The sequence below is a fragment of the Schistocerca piceifrons genome, chromosome 3, assembly GCF_021461385.2.
Source record: "Schistocerca piceifrons isolate TAMUIC-IGC-003096 chromosome 3, iqSchPice1.1, whole genome shotgun sequence".
Lineage (NCBI taxonomy): Eukaryota > Metazoa > Arthropoda > Insecta > Orthoptera > Acrididae > Schistocerca > Schistocerca piceifrons.
Window position 1 is genome coordinate 227,866,951 of NC_060140.1, and position 18,747 is coordinate 227,885,697.

The 18,747-nt window shown below is 45.1% G+C and overlaps 1 protein-coding gene across 3 annotated transcripts in view; it reads left to right on the forward strand.

The window, feature by feature from the left end:
• LOC124787937 (disintegrin and metalloproteinase domain-containing protein 11) overlaps nt 1–18,747 on the forward strand; it is a 1,045,780-nt gene that overhangs the window by 826,798 nt on the left and 200,235 nt on the right. For all 3 annotated transcript variants that reach the window (XM_047254929.1, XM_047254930.1, XM_047254931.1), the window contains exon 7: nt 13,439–13,669. In XM_047254929.1, the coding sequence (XP_047110885.1) occupies nt 13,439–13,669 (231 nt within the window). The remainder of the gene's footprint in view (nt 1–13,438; nt 13,670–18,747) is intronic.

The window sequence follows — 18,747 nt, forward strand, 5'->3', positions numbered from 1 at the left end:
ACCAAACCGTCACTGTTCTACCAAGTGAATAATATTACCTTTCGTGGACGGGCGCAGATCTTTGTACGAGTAGTTGCTGCTTAGTTTGGTCTCAACCATTCCTTTCCTTTAGCACAAAGATACCATTTCTCGTCACCACTAACGATATATGGTAGGAGTGAACGGTGTTGCTCACAAGCCAATTGATGACGAGCAAGCATCCGCTAATTTTTGTGATTTTGACTCTGTGCGGTACCCTCACGCCCGATTGTTGTACGTTCCTCGTTGCGTGCAAATGTCGCACTACGATGGAACGATAACGGTTCATCACATTTGCCAGTTCTCGAGTACAATGACGTGGATCATAGTGGATTCATGCATTTAAACAATCTTCATCAAACCCCGAAGGCCTTCCTGAACGTGGAGAGTCACTAATGTCAAAACGATCCTCCTCAAAACGAGAAAAACATTTTCTTGTCTTGCTCTGTTCAGTGGCAAATGTTTCTGACTACCTCTTCTCCTGTGACCCCTCTGCTGAACTCAATCAGAAGAATATGTCGGGAATGTTGCGATTTTCCACTTCGCACTCCATTTTCTAGTGTCCACAACTCCACTCACTATCTACAAATGACATAATGATGATATGTTAATTCCATTAGCAACAGTGAACTAAAAAATATAAAAATGACAATCGATAAATAAATCCAAAGTAACCTGAATATCAACATGCAAAACCCAAACGCTACTAACTTATGCGTCAACCTAATACTGTTCAGATTTCACCGAAGTCCAAAGCAATTTTACCGTCGATTTGATTTCGTCTTAAGTACTTTCGCACCAAATGTTCTGAGGTGCAGATGTTATAGTAGTGGAAAATCGTAGTTCTTGCCCTTGTGGTATCGATATGAGAAAGGACAAAGCTTCAATTGAATAAAAAATGTACCACAAGACGCACACACGAAAGCAAACGTAGAGAAGTGTGGGTCATGGGTTGTGACGCCTCTGCAGGGTCAAACAGGCTGCGCAAGTATATTGTGGAAAGAATTGTGGCATAGTTGTGAGGGTTCCTTCATTCTGTGTGTGGATTCGTTGAAAGATCATGTGTATTACCTCACGTACTGCTACGTCGACCTTGAGAACCGCCACTGATTGGCGCCTCTCAGGATATGTAATTCTAGTTCGGACGATTCCTCGTCCAGAAGACAAGACGAGGAACATATTGACAGTATTAGCGAAGACAGCAACGGAAATAATAGACACACTGCACGAGATGGTATTAGCCAATGTCGTACTAGTCAGGACGCGTACTAGATGTTCAATTTCCTAGACCGTCAGTAGGCGCAAGTATGTGATCCCCTGTATGTAGGCTGCCGTGCGCTACGGGCATCTGTACGTTTACGCTGCAGCTTGCTGCTCGCTTATAGCATCTCGCTGCAAGTCAGGTGCCTCGTTACATTTATACTGCAGCCTCACTGCTGCCACATCACTGCTCCCAGTCACACGGCAATTGGCTTTCCCGCAAGGAACCTTTATTCTGTGGATGTTTACATTGTTTGTTGAGTGTGTGAAGCAAAACTTATGTTCTGTGCATCGTCAGACGATATTGTTAACGAGGCAGAAGAGAGGTAAGAATGCACGTTTTGAATGTAAACTGTCCACACTGCAAATACTTTCAACAGTTGTAACAACAGCTCCAAAATTATGGAGAGCACATTTTCAGATAGCTTGAATGTCGTAACAAATTTCCCATTTTATTTCAAATTTTATTGAACTAGAGTAATTTAAGAATTGGATATTCGACGCACAACTATTAGGGTAATTTCTGTTGAAGAACGATTCATCGGCCTACTCACTCTGCGACAATATTTCTTCAGTTTTTTTTTCCATCTGTACCTCATACACTACACCTGCCACTTTCAGATTTTCGTTCTGATATTGTAACGAAAATGAATACTATAAATTATGTGAAACAGAGGAATTAAATTCCAAGAGCGTTTTAGAACTGCTGGATGGTCCTTGGTGCGGGTGGATATGTGTCTATACGTCTCGCCAAGACATTCCACACGTGGTTGATGAATGTCAAGTCCGGAGAACGGACAAGCCAGTCCATTCGCCGAATATCCTTTCATTCCAAGAGTTCCTCCTTCTGTGTTGTCCGACATAGTCGCTTACTGTCATCCATAAAACTTAAGTCAGGTCCGAAAACACCCCTGAAGAGACCCACGTGAGGAAGGAGTACCGTGTCACAATAACATGACTGGTAAGTGTACCGTGTTCAAAGATCTGGAGTCCAGAACGTCCATGCAGCATCATGCCTCCAAACATCGTACACAACATTGCAAAATGCTAACACGAATCCTTTATAGAAGAATGGAAAAACTGGTAGTAGTCGACCTCGGGGAAGACCAAATTGGATTCTGGAGAAATGCAGGAACACTCGAGACAATACTGACCCTACGACTCCTCATGGAAGATAGATTAAGGAACGGCAAACCTACGTTTGTAGCGTTTATAGACTTCGAGAAAGCTTTTGCCATTGTTGACTGGAATGACCTCTTTCAAATTCTAAACGTGCTAGGGGTGAAATACAAGGAGTGAAAGGCTATTTACAATTCGTGCAGAAACCAGATGGCAATTATAAGAGTCGAGTGGCGCGAAAAGAAAGCAGTGGTTGAAATGGGAGTGAGACAGGGTTGTAGCCAGTCGCCGATATTATTGAGTCTGTGTACTGAGCAAGCAGTAAAGGAAACGAAAGAAAAATTCGGAGTAGGAATTAAAATCCATAGAGAAGAAATAAAAACTTTGAGGTTCACCGATGACATTGTAATTCTATGAGAGACAGCAAAGGACTTGGAAGAGCAGTTGAACGGAATGGACACTGTCCTGAAAGGATATAAGATGAACATCAACAAAAGCAATACGAGGATAATGGAATGTAGTATAATTAAATCAGGTGATGCTGAGGGAAATAGATTAGGGAACGAGACAAAGTAGTACATGAATTTTGCTATTTGTGCACCAAAATAACTGATGACGGTCGCAGTAGGGAGAATATAAAAAGTAGACTGGCAATGGCAAGAAAAGCGTTTCCGAAAAAGAGAAATTTACTAATAACGAGTATAGATTTAGGTGTCAGGAAGTCCTTTCTGAAAGTATTTGTATGGAGTGTAGTTAAATGTGTTCAAATGTAAGTGAAATCTTATGGGACTTAACTGCTAAGGTCATCAGGCCCTAAGCTTACACACTACTTAACATAAATTATCCTAAGGACAAACACACACACCCATGCCCGAGGGAGGACTCGAACCTCCGCCGGGAGCAGCCGCACAGTCCATGACTGCAGCGCCTTAAACCGCTCGGATATTCCCGCGCGGCGGAGTGTAGTCACGTATGGAAGTGAAACATAGACAATAAACAGTTTAGACAGGTAGTAAAAGGAAGTTTCTGAAATGTGGTGCTACAGAAGACTGCTGAAGATTAGATGGGTAGATCACGTAAGTAATGAGGAGATACTGAATAGAATTGGGGAGACGAGAACTTTTTGGTACGACCTGACTAGAAGAAGGAATAGCTGGTAGGACACGTTCTGAGGGCCGGCCGGTGTGGCCGAGCGGTTCTAGGCGCTACAGTCCGGAACCGCGCGACCGCTACGGTCGCAGGTTCGAATCCTGCCTCGGGCATGGATGTGTGTGATGTCCTTAGGTTAGTTAGGTTTAAATAGTTCTAAGTTCTAGGGGACTAATGACCTCAGAAGTTAAGTCCCATAGTGCTCAGAGCCATTTGAACCATTTTTGAACACATTCTGAGGCATCAAGGAATCACCAGTTTAGTACTGGAGGGAGGCTTGGGGATAAAAATAGTACAGGGGGACCAAGAGATGAATACAGTAAGCAGATTCAGAAGGATGTAGGTTGCTGTAGTTACTCGGAGATGCAGATGCTTGCACGGTTCAAATGGCTCTGAGCACTATGGGACTCAACTTCTGAGGTCATTAGTCCCCTAGAATTTAGAACTACTTAAACCTAACTAACCGAAGGACATCACACACATCCATGCCCGAGGCAGGATTCGAACCTGCGACCGCAGCGGTCTCGCGGTTCCAGACTGTAGCGCCTAGAACCGCACGGCCACTCCGGCCGGCTTCTTGCACGGGATAAAGTAGCATGGAGAGCTGCATTGAACCAGTCTTTGGACTGAAGACCACAACAACAACACACCGTAATATCTGGACCACCAAAACGATCAAGATCTGCGATGTTCCTGGGCGAGAAATGAAATGATGTATGGCACTGATGGCCAGGAGTCGCCACCTGGGGAAGTTCAGCCGCCGATTTGGAAGTCTTTTCAGTTAACGCCACATTCGGCAACTTTCGTGTCAGTGATGAGGACAACACTTTACCCACTCCCCGAGCGGAAAAAATCTCTGACCCAGCTGAGAAGCGAACCCAGGTCCACAGCACGGCAGTAAAACGCGCTAAGGGGGTGAACTTCCCAGGGTGCATTGTGTTTTCCAAGCTCTCGCCATATGAGGGTGCGTCCAGAGTCGCAACTGAGACTGAATCTGCCCTCGTCTCAAAAGAGCGCCCAGTCCCACTTCCCTCTGATACAGTCCCTACGGACTTGGCGTCATTGAAAACGGTGCCACCCATGTGTTCAACGGAATACAACTTACTGGTCGTCTTGCAGAGAGCTCGCCCTCCATGCAGTTGACGTGCCACTGCGGAGCGTGAGACTGCATGCCTTGCAATCCAGTTAAATATGGTTACAACTGCATCCACTGTTTGACGTAGAACCCTTTTTGCCTGTTGCACAGTGTAGCGGTCATCTGCTGCTGCAGTCAACAGTGGCTGGCCTTCACCTCTTCTTCGAGTAGCAGTGCGTGTGGTACTGGACTCTCCCCCACGCACATTAAACACTGCTGTAAGCAATAACTAACTCCTGGGATGCAGTCGTCACACTTCATCTTTTTTCCAGTTTTTCGATGATGCTTTCCCGTGGGAAATGATCCAGATGTTGTCTCCAGACCATCTTGTAATGACTAACACCGCCAAAATGCGCCCTAACTGCTCGTTGATTTCGTACACTGTCTTTTTCTGTTCCTTTAACTGCCTCATTTGATGCTATAGTCACGCCGACGTCTCGTCATTTGATGTCCAGCTTAGGGATGGGCGAGAGCTATCGATGCATCAAAATATCAAAAAATGGCTCTGAGTACTACGGGACTTAACATCTGAGGTCATCAGTCCCCTAGAATTAGACCTACTTTAACCTAACTAACCTAAAGACATCACACACATCCATGCCCGAGGCAGGATTCGAACCTGCGACCGTAGCGGTCACGCGGTTCCAGACTGAAGCGCCTAGAGCCGCTCGGCCAGTCAAAATATCCATATTTCTACAAAATGATATCTGTATGTTTCGTCGATCACTAAATTATCGATATGTCGGTTAATCAATATTTAATATTAAATATCGAAAGTGAAATTTTTGTTAGTCTTTTCTTCATTCATTGGCACTGTAGTTCTCATCAGCGAATTTCTTGCCCATTCCAACTATTACCAATCTTTGCAGTCTAACAGTAAATGTCTTACTGTGGACTTAATTTAATTTCATAACTGAGTACCAGATTTGAACACGAATGTATCTACACTGCATATTCATTCACTTTGATTCTCCCATTGCAATGTCAGCGGCAATAGTGGAAATAACTAAGGAAATTCGTTCCAAGCATAGGCGGATGGATCAATTGTCGCTTGAACAAAGAGTGTCAGATGTAATACAAGAAAACTCTAACAAGCCTTCAATTTGGTCACGGCATGGCCCGAAAGATCAATCACAAAAGAAATCCCAAGCTATGGTTCTCTGCCAAATGAGCTAGAACGACACCTCGATCAACCACGTTCAGGACAGAACTGTGATCCTGTAAAGTTCTGGATTGATAGTCGTCATTCCACAACTGTTTTGGCGGAAATTGCTCAAAACCGCTTAATATGTTAGGCCTGTTCTGTTTCGTCCGGAAGAGTGACTTTCTTAGTAAATTTGTACGACTGTGTGACAGAAAACAGTAGTAGGCTGACTGGAGAACATATTAAATAAAGAGTTCTGTTAATGTCTGTCAGCGATGATTATTGCTTTCATTAATTAGTTTTTGTGTAAATAATTGATTTTATAATACATTGTGTGTTTTATTGGTTAATGGCTAATGGCTCTGAGCACTATGGGACTTAACAGCGGAGGTCACCAGTCCCCTAGAACTTAGAACTACTTAAACCTAACTAACCTAAGGACATTACACACATCCATGCTCGAGGCAGGATTCGAACCTGCGACCGTAGCGGTCGCGCGGTTCCAGACTGAAGCGCCTAGAACCCCTCAGCCACCAACGGCCGGCTATTGGTTAATGTTGGGTATAACTAAAGTATTTGTCAATTTTTAAATGTTTTTTAATCATTTATGTGACTACGATCAATTTTTTTTAATTCCTGCAAAATTTTGAAAATATCGACCAATAAATTGTAACATCGATAATTACGATCGATAATACCTATGGCTTTTGTAAATATTGGTACAGGATATATCCACACATTTAAAAATTTGCCCATCCCTAGTCCAGTATTCTGTGCACTACTGGTTGATCTCTGGCAAAATTCTCCCGTACTTCATTCAGTTCCACTGAGTAGTTAATATGTTACTTTGCCTACCTCATCCTTTAATTTTGCACATCAGCGTAGATTAGGTGCGTTTCCGTTACTGACACTCTTCATGACGAACCTTTGAAATTTAAGTGTTTTGTATAAATTTTTCCGTTGTTTTCACGTCCAGCTTGGGGCATAACGCAATTACAGAGGTGTAGGAGATGAAAATAAAAGCACCTGTCGCGCGTGACAATTCGCTGCGTGCGTAAACAAACCAGCCTCAAACAAAATCGGTTGCCGACGTATTTCTCACTTTTTTCCTCGCTGCCGCGCTCGTTTTCGGGTTATTAGCACTGATAACCATCCCCACAGCTTTGCGTCGGCCACAGAGCGTAGCTCATCGCCAGCCCGGATGCAGTAACGCGTCAGCACACGCACGCTTCAGGTGCCGGACCTGCCAGAACTGACACGTTCATTTAATCCGCAGAGCGGTGCGGTGCTGCGAGCGGTAAAAAGCGCGCCAATTAGCGAGCGCCACGTGCGTGACTTCTCACCTGCCGCGGCTGCAGCGCCGGCCGTTGGGGTGATACTCCGGCTAATACGACCTTAGTTCGTTGCCAGGCCACCTGGAGCGCTGCAAGTTTATCAGTCCAAGATCTCAGCTTCCTATTGGACGATTTAAACTCTTCCATATTTGACGTGTTGAGAGTACGAGTGGTACAAGTGCTTGCTGAAGCAAACTGAGTAAATGACTGTCAAAGTTAAATGTATATATTATGTAAATTCCTATCGACACATCAGATTTTTTTCTAGCGGTCACTTAGTCCGTGTACACTACTGGCCATAAAAATTGCTACACCACGAAGATGACGTGCTACACTCGCGAAATTTAACCGACAGGAAGAAGATGCTGTGACATGCAAATGATTAGCTCTTCTGAGCATTCACACAAGGATGGCGCCGGTGGCGACACCTACAACGTGCTGACATGAGGAAAGTTTCCAACCGATTTCTCATACACAAACAGCAGTTGACGGCGTTGCCTGGTGAAATGTTGTTGTGATGCCTCATGTAAGAAGGAGAAATGCGTACCATCACGTTTTCTACTTTAATAAAGGTCGGATTGTAGCCTATCGCGATTGCGGTTTATCGTATCGTGACATTGCTGCTCGCGTTGATCGAGATCCAATGACTGTTAGCAGAATGTGGAATCGGTGGGTTCAGGAGGGTAATACGGAACACCGTGCTGGATCCCAACGGCCTCGTATCACTAGCAGTCGAGATGACAGGCATCTTATCCGCATGGCTGTTACGGATCGTGGAGCCACGTCTCGATCCCTGAGTCAACAGATGGGGACGTTTTGCAAGACAACCACCATCTGCACGATGACGTTTGCAGCAGCATGGACTATCAGCTCGGAGGCCATGGTTCCGGTTACTCTTGCCGCTGCATCACAGACAGAAGCGCCTGCGATAGTGTACTCAACGACGAACCTGGGTGCACGAATGGCAAAACGTCATTTTTTCGGATGAATCCAGGTTCTGTTTACAGCATCATGATGGTCGCGTCCGTGTTTGGCAACATCGCGGTGAACGCACATTGGAAGCGTCTATTCGTCACCGCCATACTGACGTATCACCCGGCGTGATGGTATGGGGTGCCATTGGTTACACGTCTCGGTCACCTCTTGTTCGCGTTGACGGCACTTTGAACAGCGGCCGTGACATTTCAGATGTGTTACGACCCGTGGCTCTACCCTTCATTCGATCACTGCGAAACCCTACATTTCAGCAGGATAATGCACGACCGCATGTAGCAGGACCTGTACGGGCCTTTCTGGATACAGAAAATGTTCGACTGCTGCCCTTGCCAGCACATTCTCCAAATCTCTCACCAACTGAAAACGTCTGGTCAATGGTGGCCGAGCAACTGGCTCGTCACAATACGCCAGTCACTACTCGTGACGAAATGTGGTATCGTGCTGAAGCTGCATGGTCAGCTATACCTGTACATGCCATCCAAGCTCTGTTTGACTGAATGCCCACGCGTATCAAGGCCGTTATTACGGCCAGATGTGGTTGTTCTGGGTACTGATTTCTCAGGATCTATGCACCCAAATTGCGTGAAAATGTAATCACATGTCAGTTCTAGTATAATATATTTGTCCAATGATACCCGTTTATCATCTGCATTTCTTCTTGGTCTAGCAATTTTAATGGCCAGTAGTGTATCGATAGGCATTGATAAACCTACCTTTCATGACGAAGGACGTTAAGTAACCAATGCAACACTTTCTTCTGGAAATAGGTTGGTTTTATTCAGGATTCATCATATTATTGCCCACTCTTTTGCCTACAAAACCCTGTTTTTTAACAATCTCCGTCAATGCGACGACCTCACGTTACCTTACTGGGAGGGACTGTATGCCCGTATGGTACCACTCTACTGGTGGACGGTCGGCCGCTGTGGTCGAGCGGTTCTAGGCGCTTCAGTCCGGAAGCTCACGGCTGCTACGGTCGCACGTTCGAATCCTGCCTTGGGCATGGATGTGTGTGATGTCCTTAGGTTAGTTAGGATTACGTAGTTCTAAAAGTAGGGAACTGATGACCTCCGATGTTAAGTCCTATAGTGCTTAGAGCCATTTGAACCATCTACTGGCGGACTTCAGAGCCAACATCTTGCTACACCAGTAACCTCCCTATCATCCGCATGCTACTTTCCACGGAGTGCGTCATGCATTGGGCCAAACAGATGGAAATCGGAAGGTGAGAGATCCGGGCTGCAGAGTGGATGAGGAAGAACAGTCCAGGGAGGCTTTGTGAGTTCCTCTCGGGTGTTCAGACTCATGTGAAGCCTTGCTAGCTCTAAAAAAAAATGGTTCAAATGGCTCTGAGCACTATGGGACTTAACAGCGGAGGTCACCAGTCCCCAAGAACTTAGAACTACTTAAACCTAACTAACCTAAGGACATTACACACATCCATGCTCGAGGCAGGATTCGAACCTGCGACCGTAGCGGTCGCGCGGTTCCAGACTGAAGCGCCTAGAACCCCTCAGCCACCAACGGCCGGCTATTGGTTAATGTTGGGTATAACTAAAGTATTTGTCAATTTTTAAATGTTTTTTAATCATTTATGTGACTACGATCAATTTTTTTTAATTCCTGCAAAATTTTGAAAATATCGACCAATAAATTGTAACATCGATAATTACGATCGATAATACCTATGGCTTTTGTAAATATTGGTACAGGATATATCCACACATTTAAAAATTTGCCCATCCCTAGTCCAGTATTCTGTGCACTACTGGTTGATCTCTGGCAAAATTCTCCCGTACTTCATTCAGTTCCACTGAGTAGTTAATATGTTACTTTGCCTACCTCATCCTTTAATTTTGCACATCAGCGTAGATTAGGTGCGTTTCCGTTACTGACACTCTTCATGACGAACCTTTGAAATTTAAGTGTTTTGTATAAATTTTTCCGTTGTTTTCACGTCCAGCTTGGGGCATAACGCAATTACAGAGGTGTAGGAGATGAAAATAAAAGCACCTGTCGCGCGTGACAATTCGCTGCGTGCGTAAACAAACCAGCCTCAAACAAAATCGGTTGCCGACGTATTTCTCATTTTTTTCCTCGCTGCCGCGCTCGTTTTCGGGTTATTAGCACTGATAACCATCCCCACAGCTTTGCGTCGGCCACAGAGCGTAGCTCATCGCCAGCCCGGATGCAGTAACGCGTCAGCACACGCACGCTTCAGGTGCCGGACCTGCCAGAACTGACACGTTCATTTAATCCGCAGAGCGGTGCGGTGCTGCGAGCGGTAAAAAGCGCGCCAATTAGCGAGCGCCACGTGCGTGACTTCTCACCTGCCGCGGCTGCAGCGCCGGCCGTTGGGGTGAAACTCCGGCTAATACGACCTTAGTTCGTTGCCAGGCCACCTGGAGCGCTGCAAGTTTATCAGTCCAAGATCTCAGCTTCCTATTGGACGATTTAAACTCTTCCATATTTGACGTGTTGAGAGTACGAGTGGTACAAGTGCTTGCTGAAGCAAACTGAGTAAATGACTGTCAAAGTTAAATGTATATATTATGTAAATTCCTATCGACACATCAGATTTTTTTCTAGCGGTCACTTAGTCCGTGTACACTACTGGCCATAAAAATTGCTACACCACGAAGATGACGTGCTACACTCGCGAAATTTAACCGACAGGAAGAAGATGCTGTGACATGCAAATGATTAGCTCTTCTGAGCATTCACACAAGGATGGCGCCGGTGGCGACACCTACAACGTGCTGACATGAGGAAAGTTTCCAACCGATTTCTCATACACAAACAGCAGTTGACGGCGTTGCCTGGTGAAATGTTGTTGTGATGCCTCATGTAAGAAGGAGAAATGCGTACCATCACGTTTTCTACTTTAATAAAGGTCGGATTGTAGCCTATCGCGATTGCGGTTTATCGTATCGTGACATTGCTGCTCGCGTTGATCGAGATCCAATGACTGTTAGCAGAATGTGGAATCGGTGGGTTCAGGAGGGTAATACGGAACACCGTGCTGGATCCCAACGGCCTCGTATCACTAGCAGTCGAGATGACAGGCATCTTATCCGCATGGCTGTTACGGATCGTGGAGCCACGTCTCGATCCCTGAGTCAACAGATGGGGACGTTTTGCAAGACAACCACCATCTGCACGATGACGTTTGCAGCAGCATGGACTATCAGCTCGGAGGCCATGGTTCCGGTTACTCTTGCCGCTGCATCACAGACAGAAGCGCCTGCGATAGTGTACTCAACGACGAACCTGGGTGCACGAATGGCAAAACGTCATTTTTTCGGATGAATCCAGGTTCTGTTTACAGCATCATGATGGTCGCGTCCGTGTTTGGCAACATCGCGGTGAACGCACATTGGAAGCGTCTATTCGTCACCGCCATACTGACGTATCACCCGGCGTGATGGTATGGGGTGCCATTGGTTACACGTCTCGGTCACCTCTTGTTCGCGTTGACGGCACTTTGAACAGCGGCCGTGACATTTCAGATGTGTTACGACCCGTGGCTCTACCCTTCATTCGATCACTGCGAAACCCTACATTTCAGCAGGATAATGCACGACCGCATGTAGCAGGACCTGTATGGGCCTTTCTGGATACAGAAAATGTTCGACTGCTGCCCTTGCCAGCACATTCTCCAAATCTCTCACCAACTGAAAACGTCTGGTCAATGGTGGCCGAGCAACTGGCTCGTCACAATACGCCAGTCACTACTCGTGACGAAATGTGGTATCGTGCTGCAGCTGCATGGTCAGCTATACCTGTACATGCCATCCAAGCTCTGTTTGACTGAATGCCCACGCGTATCAAGGCCGTTATTACGGCCAGATGTGGTTGTTCTGGGTACTGATTTCTCAGGATCTATGCACCCAAATTGCGTGAAAATGTAATCACATGTCAGTTCTAGTATAATATATTTGTCCAATGATACCCGTTTATCATCTGCATTTCTTCTTGGTCTAGCAATTTTAATGGCCAGTAGTGTATCGATAGGCATTGATAAACCTACCTTTCATGACGAAGGACGTTAAGTAACCAATGCAACACTTTCTTCTGGAAATAGGTTGGTTTTATTCAGGATTCATCATATTATTGCCCACTCTTTTGCCTACAAAACCCTGTTTTTTAACAATCTCCGTCAATGCGACGACCTCACGTTACCTTACTGGGAGGGACTGTATGCCCGTATGGTACCACTCTACTGGTGGACGGTCGGCCGCTGTGGTCGAGCGGTTCTAGGCGCTTCAGTCCGGAAGCTCACGGCTGCTACGGTCGCACGTTCGAATCCTGCCTTGGGCATGGATGTGTGTGATGTCCTTAGGTTAGTTAGGATTACGTAGTTCTAAAAGTAGGGAACTGATGACCTCCGATGTTAAGTCCTATAGTGCTTAGAGCCATTTGAACCATCTACTGGCGGACTTCAGAGCCAACATCTTGCTACACCAGTAACCTCCCTATCATCCGCATGCTACTTTCCACGGAGTGCGTCATGCATTGGGCCAAACAGATGGAAATCGGAAGGTGAGAGATCCGGGCTGCAGAGTGGATGAGGAAGAACAGTCCAGGGAGGCTTTGTGAGTTCCTCTCGGGTGTTCAGACTCATGTGAAGCCTTGCTAGCTCTAAAAAAAAATGGTTCAAATGGCTCTGAGCACTATGGGACTCAACTTCTGAGGTCATTAGTCCCCTAGAACTTAGAACTAGTTAAACCTAACTAACCTAAGGACACCACACACATCCATGCCCGAGGCAGGATTCGAACCTGCGACCGTAGCGGTCTCGCGGTTCCAGACTGCAGCACCTAGAACCGCACGGCCACTTCGGCCGGCTGCTAGCTCTCCTCAGACATTCTGCAAGCGCCTATGAATAGCTGCGATGCTCTGGTTTTCCGCCAAAATAAACTCAATGACAGCTTGGAACGCATCTCCCTTACGGACACCGTATTGAAGGCAACACCAAGCGCCGTCAACTATCGGAACATCATGAAAATATAGAGGCTGAAGCGAGAATATTCCACGATATCCTACAACAAATTAAGTTCTTTTTCAACCAAAACTGTCCGAGAAAAAGAAGTGTTGCATTACTTATAGGACGCCCCTATCACTTTTGCTGTCAGGCGTTAAGCTTCGCAGACGCGCACAGCTGCTTATATATTGCCTGGTGCACAACTTGTTATTTAGCGAGAGTGTGAAATGTATTTTGTTTGCAGCTGCGCGCACACCGCCGCCATAACTTCATATGCATGCCTCTCGGCCTTCCTTTAGCAGAAACATCCTCACGTGATCTTCGAAGCTCGCACCAAGACGACCAAGGGGTGCGGCAACCAGGGCAACCTCGAGTGGAGCATGAAGCACCGCCGGCCCAAGCACGTGGGGCCGGGCCCCGCCTCCGCCGCCTCCGGGCCCGCCTCCTCCGCCTCCGGGGGGCGGTACAGGCGCGACGTGCGCGAAGCCACCAAATACATCGAGACTGCCATCGTCATCGATAAGGCCATGGTGCGTACACACAGCCACATTCAACTCCGCTTTTTTACACATCCTAGTTCGATTGTTATCAGTGTGTCGATTGCAAATCGATTACTGCAGATGAAAGCTGAGTTGTTCGTCATAACTGAAATTATACGCAATTATAAGTTACACTTTCGGCCACCACATAAAACTGTAGTTATCTACAGCTATAGTTGTACTTATTTACAGTTTAAACGCCTTATTAGTCTGTTTCAAGTATTGGTATGTGGTTTCTCTTTTAGAAATTATCCCCCAATTAGACTAACGATATATAGATGTCAGAATCACCTCTTATTCGCAGTGACGTAATAGGTTTTGTGAGATATTACTATTAATTAATTAAAACATTAAAAAGGATGTCTCAAAAACTTTCGTAATACTTTGTCTAGGTCAGAGATTTCCATACCTTTTCTCGTGGTGACACCTTTCTAATACACAGGGTGACAGCTGTCTCACCGACGTCGTATTATGCAAACCGCAATATTAATTCGCTCGCTACATGCAAACTACACTGAAGCGCCAAAGACACTGATACAGGCATGCGTATACAAATACAGAGATATGTAAACGGGCAGAATACGGCGCTGCGGTTGGCAACGCCTATATAAAACAAGTGTCTGGCGCAGTTATTAGCACGGTTACTGCTGCTATAACGGCAGGTTATCAAGATTTAAATGAGTTTGAACGTGGTGTCATAGTCGGCGCACGAGCGATGGGACACAGCATCTCCGAGGTAGCGACGAAGTGGGAATTTTCCCGTACGACCATTTCACGAGTGAACCGGAACTTAGTAAAACATCAGATCTCCAACACCGCTGCGGTCGGAAAAAGATCCTGCAAGAACGGAACCAACAACGACTGAAAATAATCGTTCAGCGGGACAGAACCGCAACTGTATAGCAAATTGCTCCGGATTTCAGTGCTGGGCCATCAACAGGTGTCAGCGCGCGAACCATTCAACGAAACATCATCGATATGGGCTTTCGGAGGCGAAGGCCCACTCGTGTATCATTAATGACTGTACGACACAAAGCTTTACGCCTCGCCTAAGTCCGTCAACACCGGCATTGGACTGCTGATGACTGGAAACATGTTGCCTGGTCGGACGAGTCTCGTTTCAAATTGTGTCGAGCAAATGAACATGTATGGGTATGGAGACAACCTAATGAATCCATGGACCCTGCATGTCAGCAGAGGACTGTTCAAGCTGGTGGAGGCATTGTAACGGCGTGGGCGTGTGCAGTTGACGTGATATGGGACCTCTGATACTCTGACATGTGACACGTACGTAGTCATCCTGTCTGATCACCCGCATCCATTCATGTCCATTGTGGATTCCAGACGGACCTTGACAATTTCAGCAGGATAATGCGAGACCACACACGTCCAGAATTGCTAGAGTGGCTCCAGGAACACTCTTCTGAGCTTAAACACTTCCTCTAGCCACCAAAATCCCTAGACATGAACACTATCTTGGATGTCTTGCAACGTGATCTCCACCTCCTCGTACTCTTACGTATTTATGGACAGCCCTGCAGGACTGATGGTGTCAATTCCCTCCAGCAGTAGTTCAGACATTAGTTGAGTCCATGCAACGTCGTGTTGCGGCTCTTCTGCATGCTCGCGGGAGCCCTATACGATATTAGGCAGGTGTACCAATTTCTTTGGCTCTTAGGTTGTAAGTGGCGTGAATAAAAGGACGCTATGTGCAAGAAGCATGAAGTGCCCTTTGAATGTATCCTGATAGCTAAAAGAGCCACGCGCACTTTGAATAATAAAATGCTATTTGACATTGAAATCAATATAAAAGATAGGGTCGCCACCAACTCTAGCCACACGACAAAGAAGAGGTAGCACTGAGTCGGAAAATTACATAATTTATTAATAAGAAAAACTCACAAAAGAACATTCATTGTAAAGTCATTGATAAAGAATGGGATGTAGTTATTAATATGATCCAGGCATTCTGCCCGTGAATCAAATATTGAGTAAAGTAAATAGGGCGTGAACACCATGCGTAAGTGCAGCCTGCAGCAAGATTCGTGAAAACACGATCTATTCCAGAGCATTTGTTTCAGATAAAAAAAGGGACACTAATCGCTACACCTGTGCACAGGGAAACGCTATAGGTGGGCCAACAAGGAAAACTACAAGGTAAATGGCGAAGGTAACGGCGACGTAACATCGGTACACAAGATAAGATTGAAGGCAAAATTATTTATTCCTTAAAACATTGATGTAGTGCATCTATAGACTGCTGTTGCATGCTAACTATGTACAATTGCTTGTGAAATACTATACGTTTCATAACAGACTCGCGTGCCCACTCGGTCCGCGGAGACAATTTCTATGGACCGTGGCCAAATTTTAATCACATGAGACAAAGAAAATTCACAAATACACAAATACACAAAAATTACCAAGATCCGGAAAAGATTAGAAGCATACACACACAGTTGTAGGCACATAAACATTCACACTGAACCGAGGGCACTTCAACATATGCAACTCCTTGGTGCTGCGTTCCTCTCACGGATCAAAGTCAAGACTGCATTGGGAATCAAACTGAAAGTCTACAAAAGCCTTGCATTCCCTGCTGCAACCCAGCAAATAAATCTTTATAAGACGAAATTCGAGACCAAAAGCTAAAAGCTACCCTCTCTATGTGACAACGCGCCACGCGGTCAGTCCAACTCACCCTTCTTCGACTGGAGCACAGCTGTGTACGCTTCCCGTACCGGCGGCAGACTGCCTCCCGCTTCTCCAGCCTCTTCCACGCTCCGCGTGGACCGGAAAACCCCAGGATGCCATTTCCGCCACCAACCTAACGCAGGTGGATTTCTCACAAGTAGCAGAAACCTCTTTGCCGACTTGACCATTACGAGAGTTGGCAATGAAAGGTGGCTACAGGACCCTTTCAAGGTGTATGAATAACCTTCGTAATACTTTGTCTAGCCCAGTGATTTCTATACCTTTTCTCTTGGTGACACATTTCTAATACACACGGTGACTCAGTTGTCATTTTGTGCAACGCGCAGTGTAATTGTGCTTGCTACACGCTAGCTATTAGTCCCACAGAAAAAATGAACAGGACCTTTATGTAGGTAAGTCACTAGAGGTCATAATTTTCGAGTTATCCAAGACCTTCAAACACATCTCCACCCCACACTCATCCCACATGAGTCAGGATTTCTAATATGTTTTTCCTACCACTGTACAAAAATTTCCTACTACACCAACTATTCCCGATATTCGACCTGTTTTTGTCTCTACTGACTGGGCTGCTATGCCAACAGCATAGCTGGCTATTTCGTTCACGTTATTAATTTTAACGTACTCTTGAGGGTAACGAAAGGAGAACGACCTTTGTAAACTTTACGCTAAAATCAATTACGTTGACAATCCGATCATGACTTAACCCTTGCAAGTGCACTAATTTCGTAGTCAGAAGACCTGTCGAATGCAAAGATGTTATTGTTTATTTTATGCTGTTAAAATTGATAAAATTATTAGGTAAAACTTACACAAACGTGAATTTTACAATTTTTAAGTGTTCCTAGAAGCCGGTGGCGTTATAAGGCCAGTCAGTGAAGACCAAAGGAGGTCGAATGTGGGAAATAATTTGTGCAGTTGCAAGTTTTTGTACAGTGGTAGGTGGAAGTGCCATGAGTAACATACTAGAAACCCTGACCGGTGGGGTTGTGTGTGCGAGGGGTGAGGGTGCATTTGAAGGTCACTTTTGTAAGTTTTTCTTGAACAGCTCGAAAACCGTGGCCTCCAGCGAAAACGTATTCCAATACAAAATTTAACTACATTAAATTTTCTACAAAAACGTCCTGTCCATTTTTTCTGTTCGACTAATAGTTTGCGCGTAGCATTAGAGAATAAAAAAATCTCGGACGCGGTTTTTTGAAGGCAAGATATAACATTACGGGTTACATAAAACGGCATAGTTAGGAGCAGCTGAATCAACCTTTATACAGTTTGACGAGACACCATTTCACTAATATTGATAAAATAGTTTCCATTGTAACAAATGATATTTTAAAGAAATATTAATTTTTATATTTCTATTCTAAGTACAGTATAATTTTCAGAGATATAAAACTTTTCAATACTATTATGAATTCTATCACACACATGGGGTTGACGGATATTACAAATGTGCCTCTTATTAGTTGGGACGCAGGAGAAATTCACATGCATTTTCACGACTTACTTTCTGAAATTTTACTGTTTTATTTGTTGTAGAAAACTCCAGCAAAACGATCAGTGCTCTATTACTCCGGTAATGGTAACCTTGATGAACAGAAATTCAGACGTTTCGTAGATCTGATTCTTGGCACTTAAGTTTTAAAGCGTGGTTGTCCTTCAGGTCTGCCGATTCCTACTCTTTAACAACCTGAAGTTCAGACACACTTCAAAACGCGAAAGGATTTCTTACCCACTCATACTGGTTTAGGCTATATGTAGTGCAGGGAAATATAAATCGAATCTGTCTTTCAATTGTTCTGAACGGTCATGAATCAGTGGTTGTATTTTGTTACTAATTACACATTTAGATGTCAACAGAAAATATTTTTTGTTTTGTTTTTCTCACCCATTCCTCAACTGCGTTTTTCTCACCGGTACTTCGATTTGCAGTTTTGTCTGGTGACGGTAAGGAGATTTGCACCTTTACTTTGTAGTAGTGTTGAGTATTTCAAATAAATCAGAAATCCGTTAAAAAGGCCTGTCTGTGCACCCTCTATTTTGATCTACAGGCAATAACAGTGCTAAGATTAGATGTGAAGAGTGTTTGGAACATTCAGTCTAGGATACCATGCCTCGCCGACAAGTACGTACTTCTGCCGAGCATCTGCAGCTCTGTTATGTGAAACCAATCGTTCTAGGCGCTTCAATCCGAAACCGCACTGCTGCTACGGTCGCAGGTTCGAATCCTACCTCAGGCATCGATGTGTGTGATGTCCTTAGGTGAGGTCTAGGGGACTGATGACCTCAAATGTTAAGTCCCATATTGCTCAGAGCCATTTGAATCATTTTTTGTGCCTTGGTTCGCAAGGCCC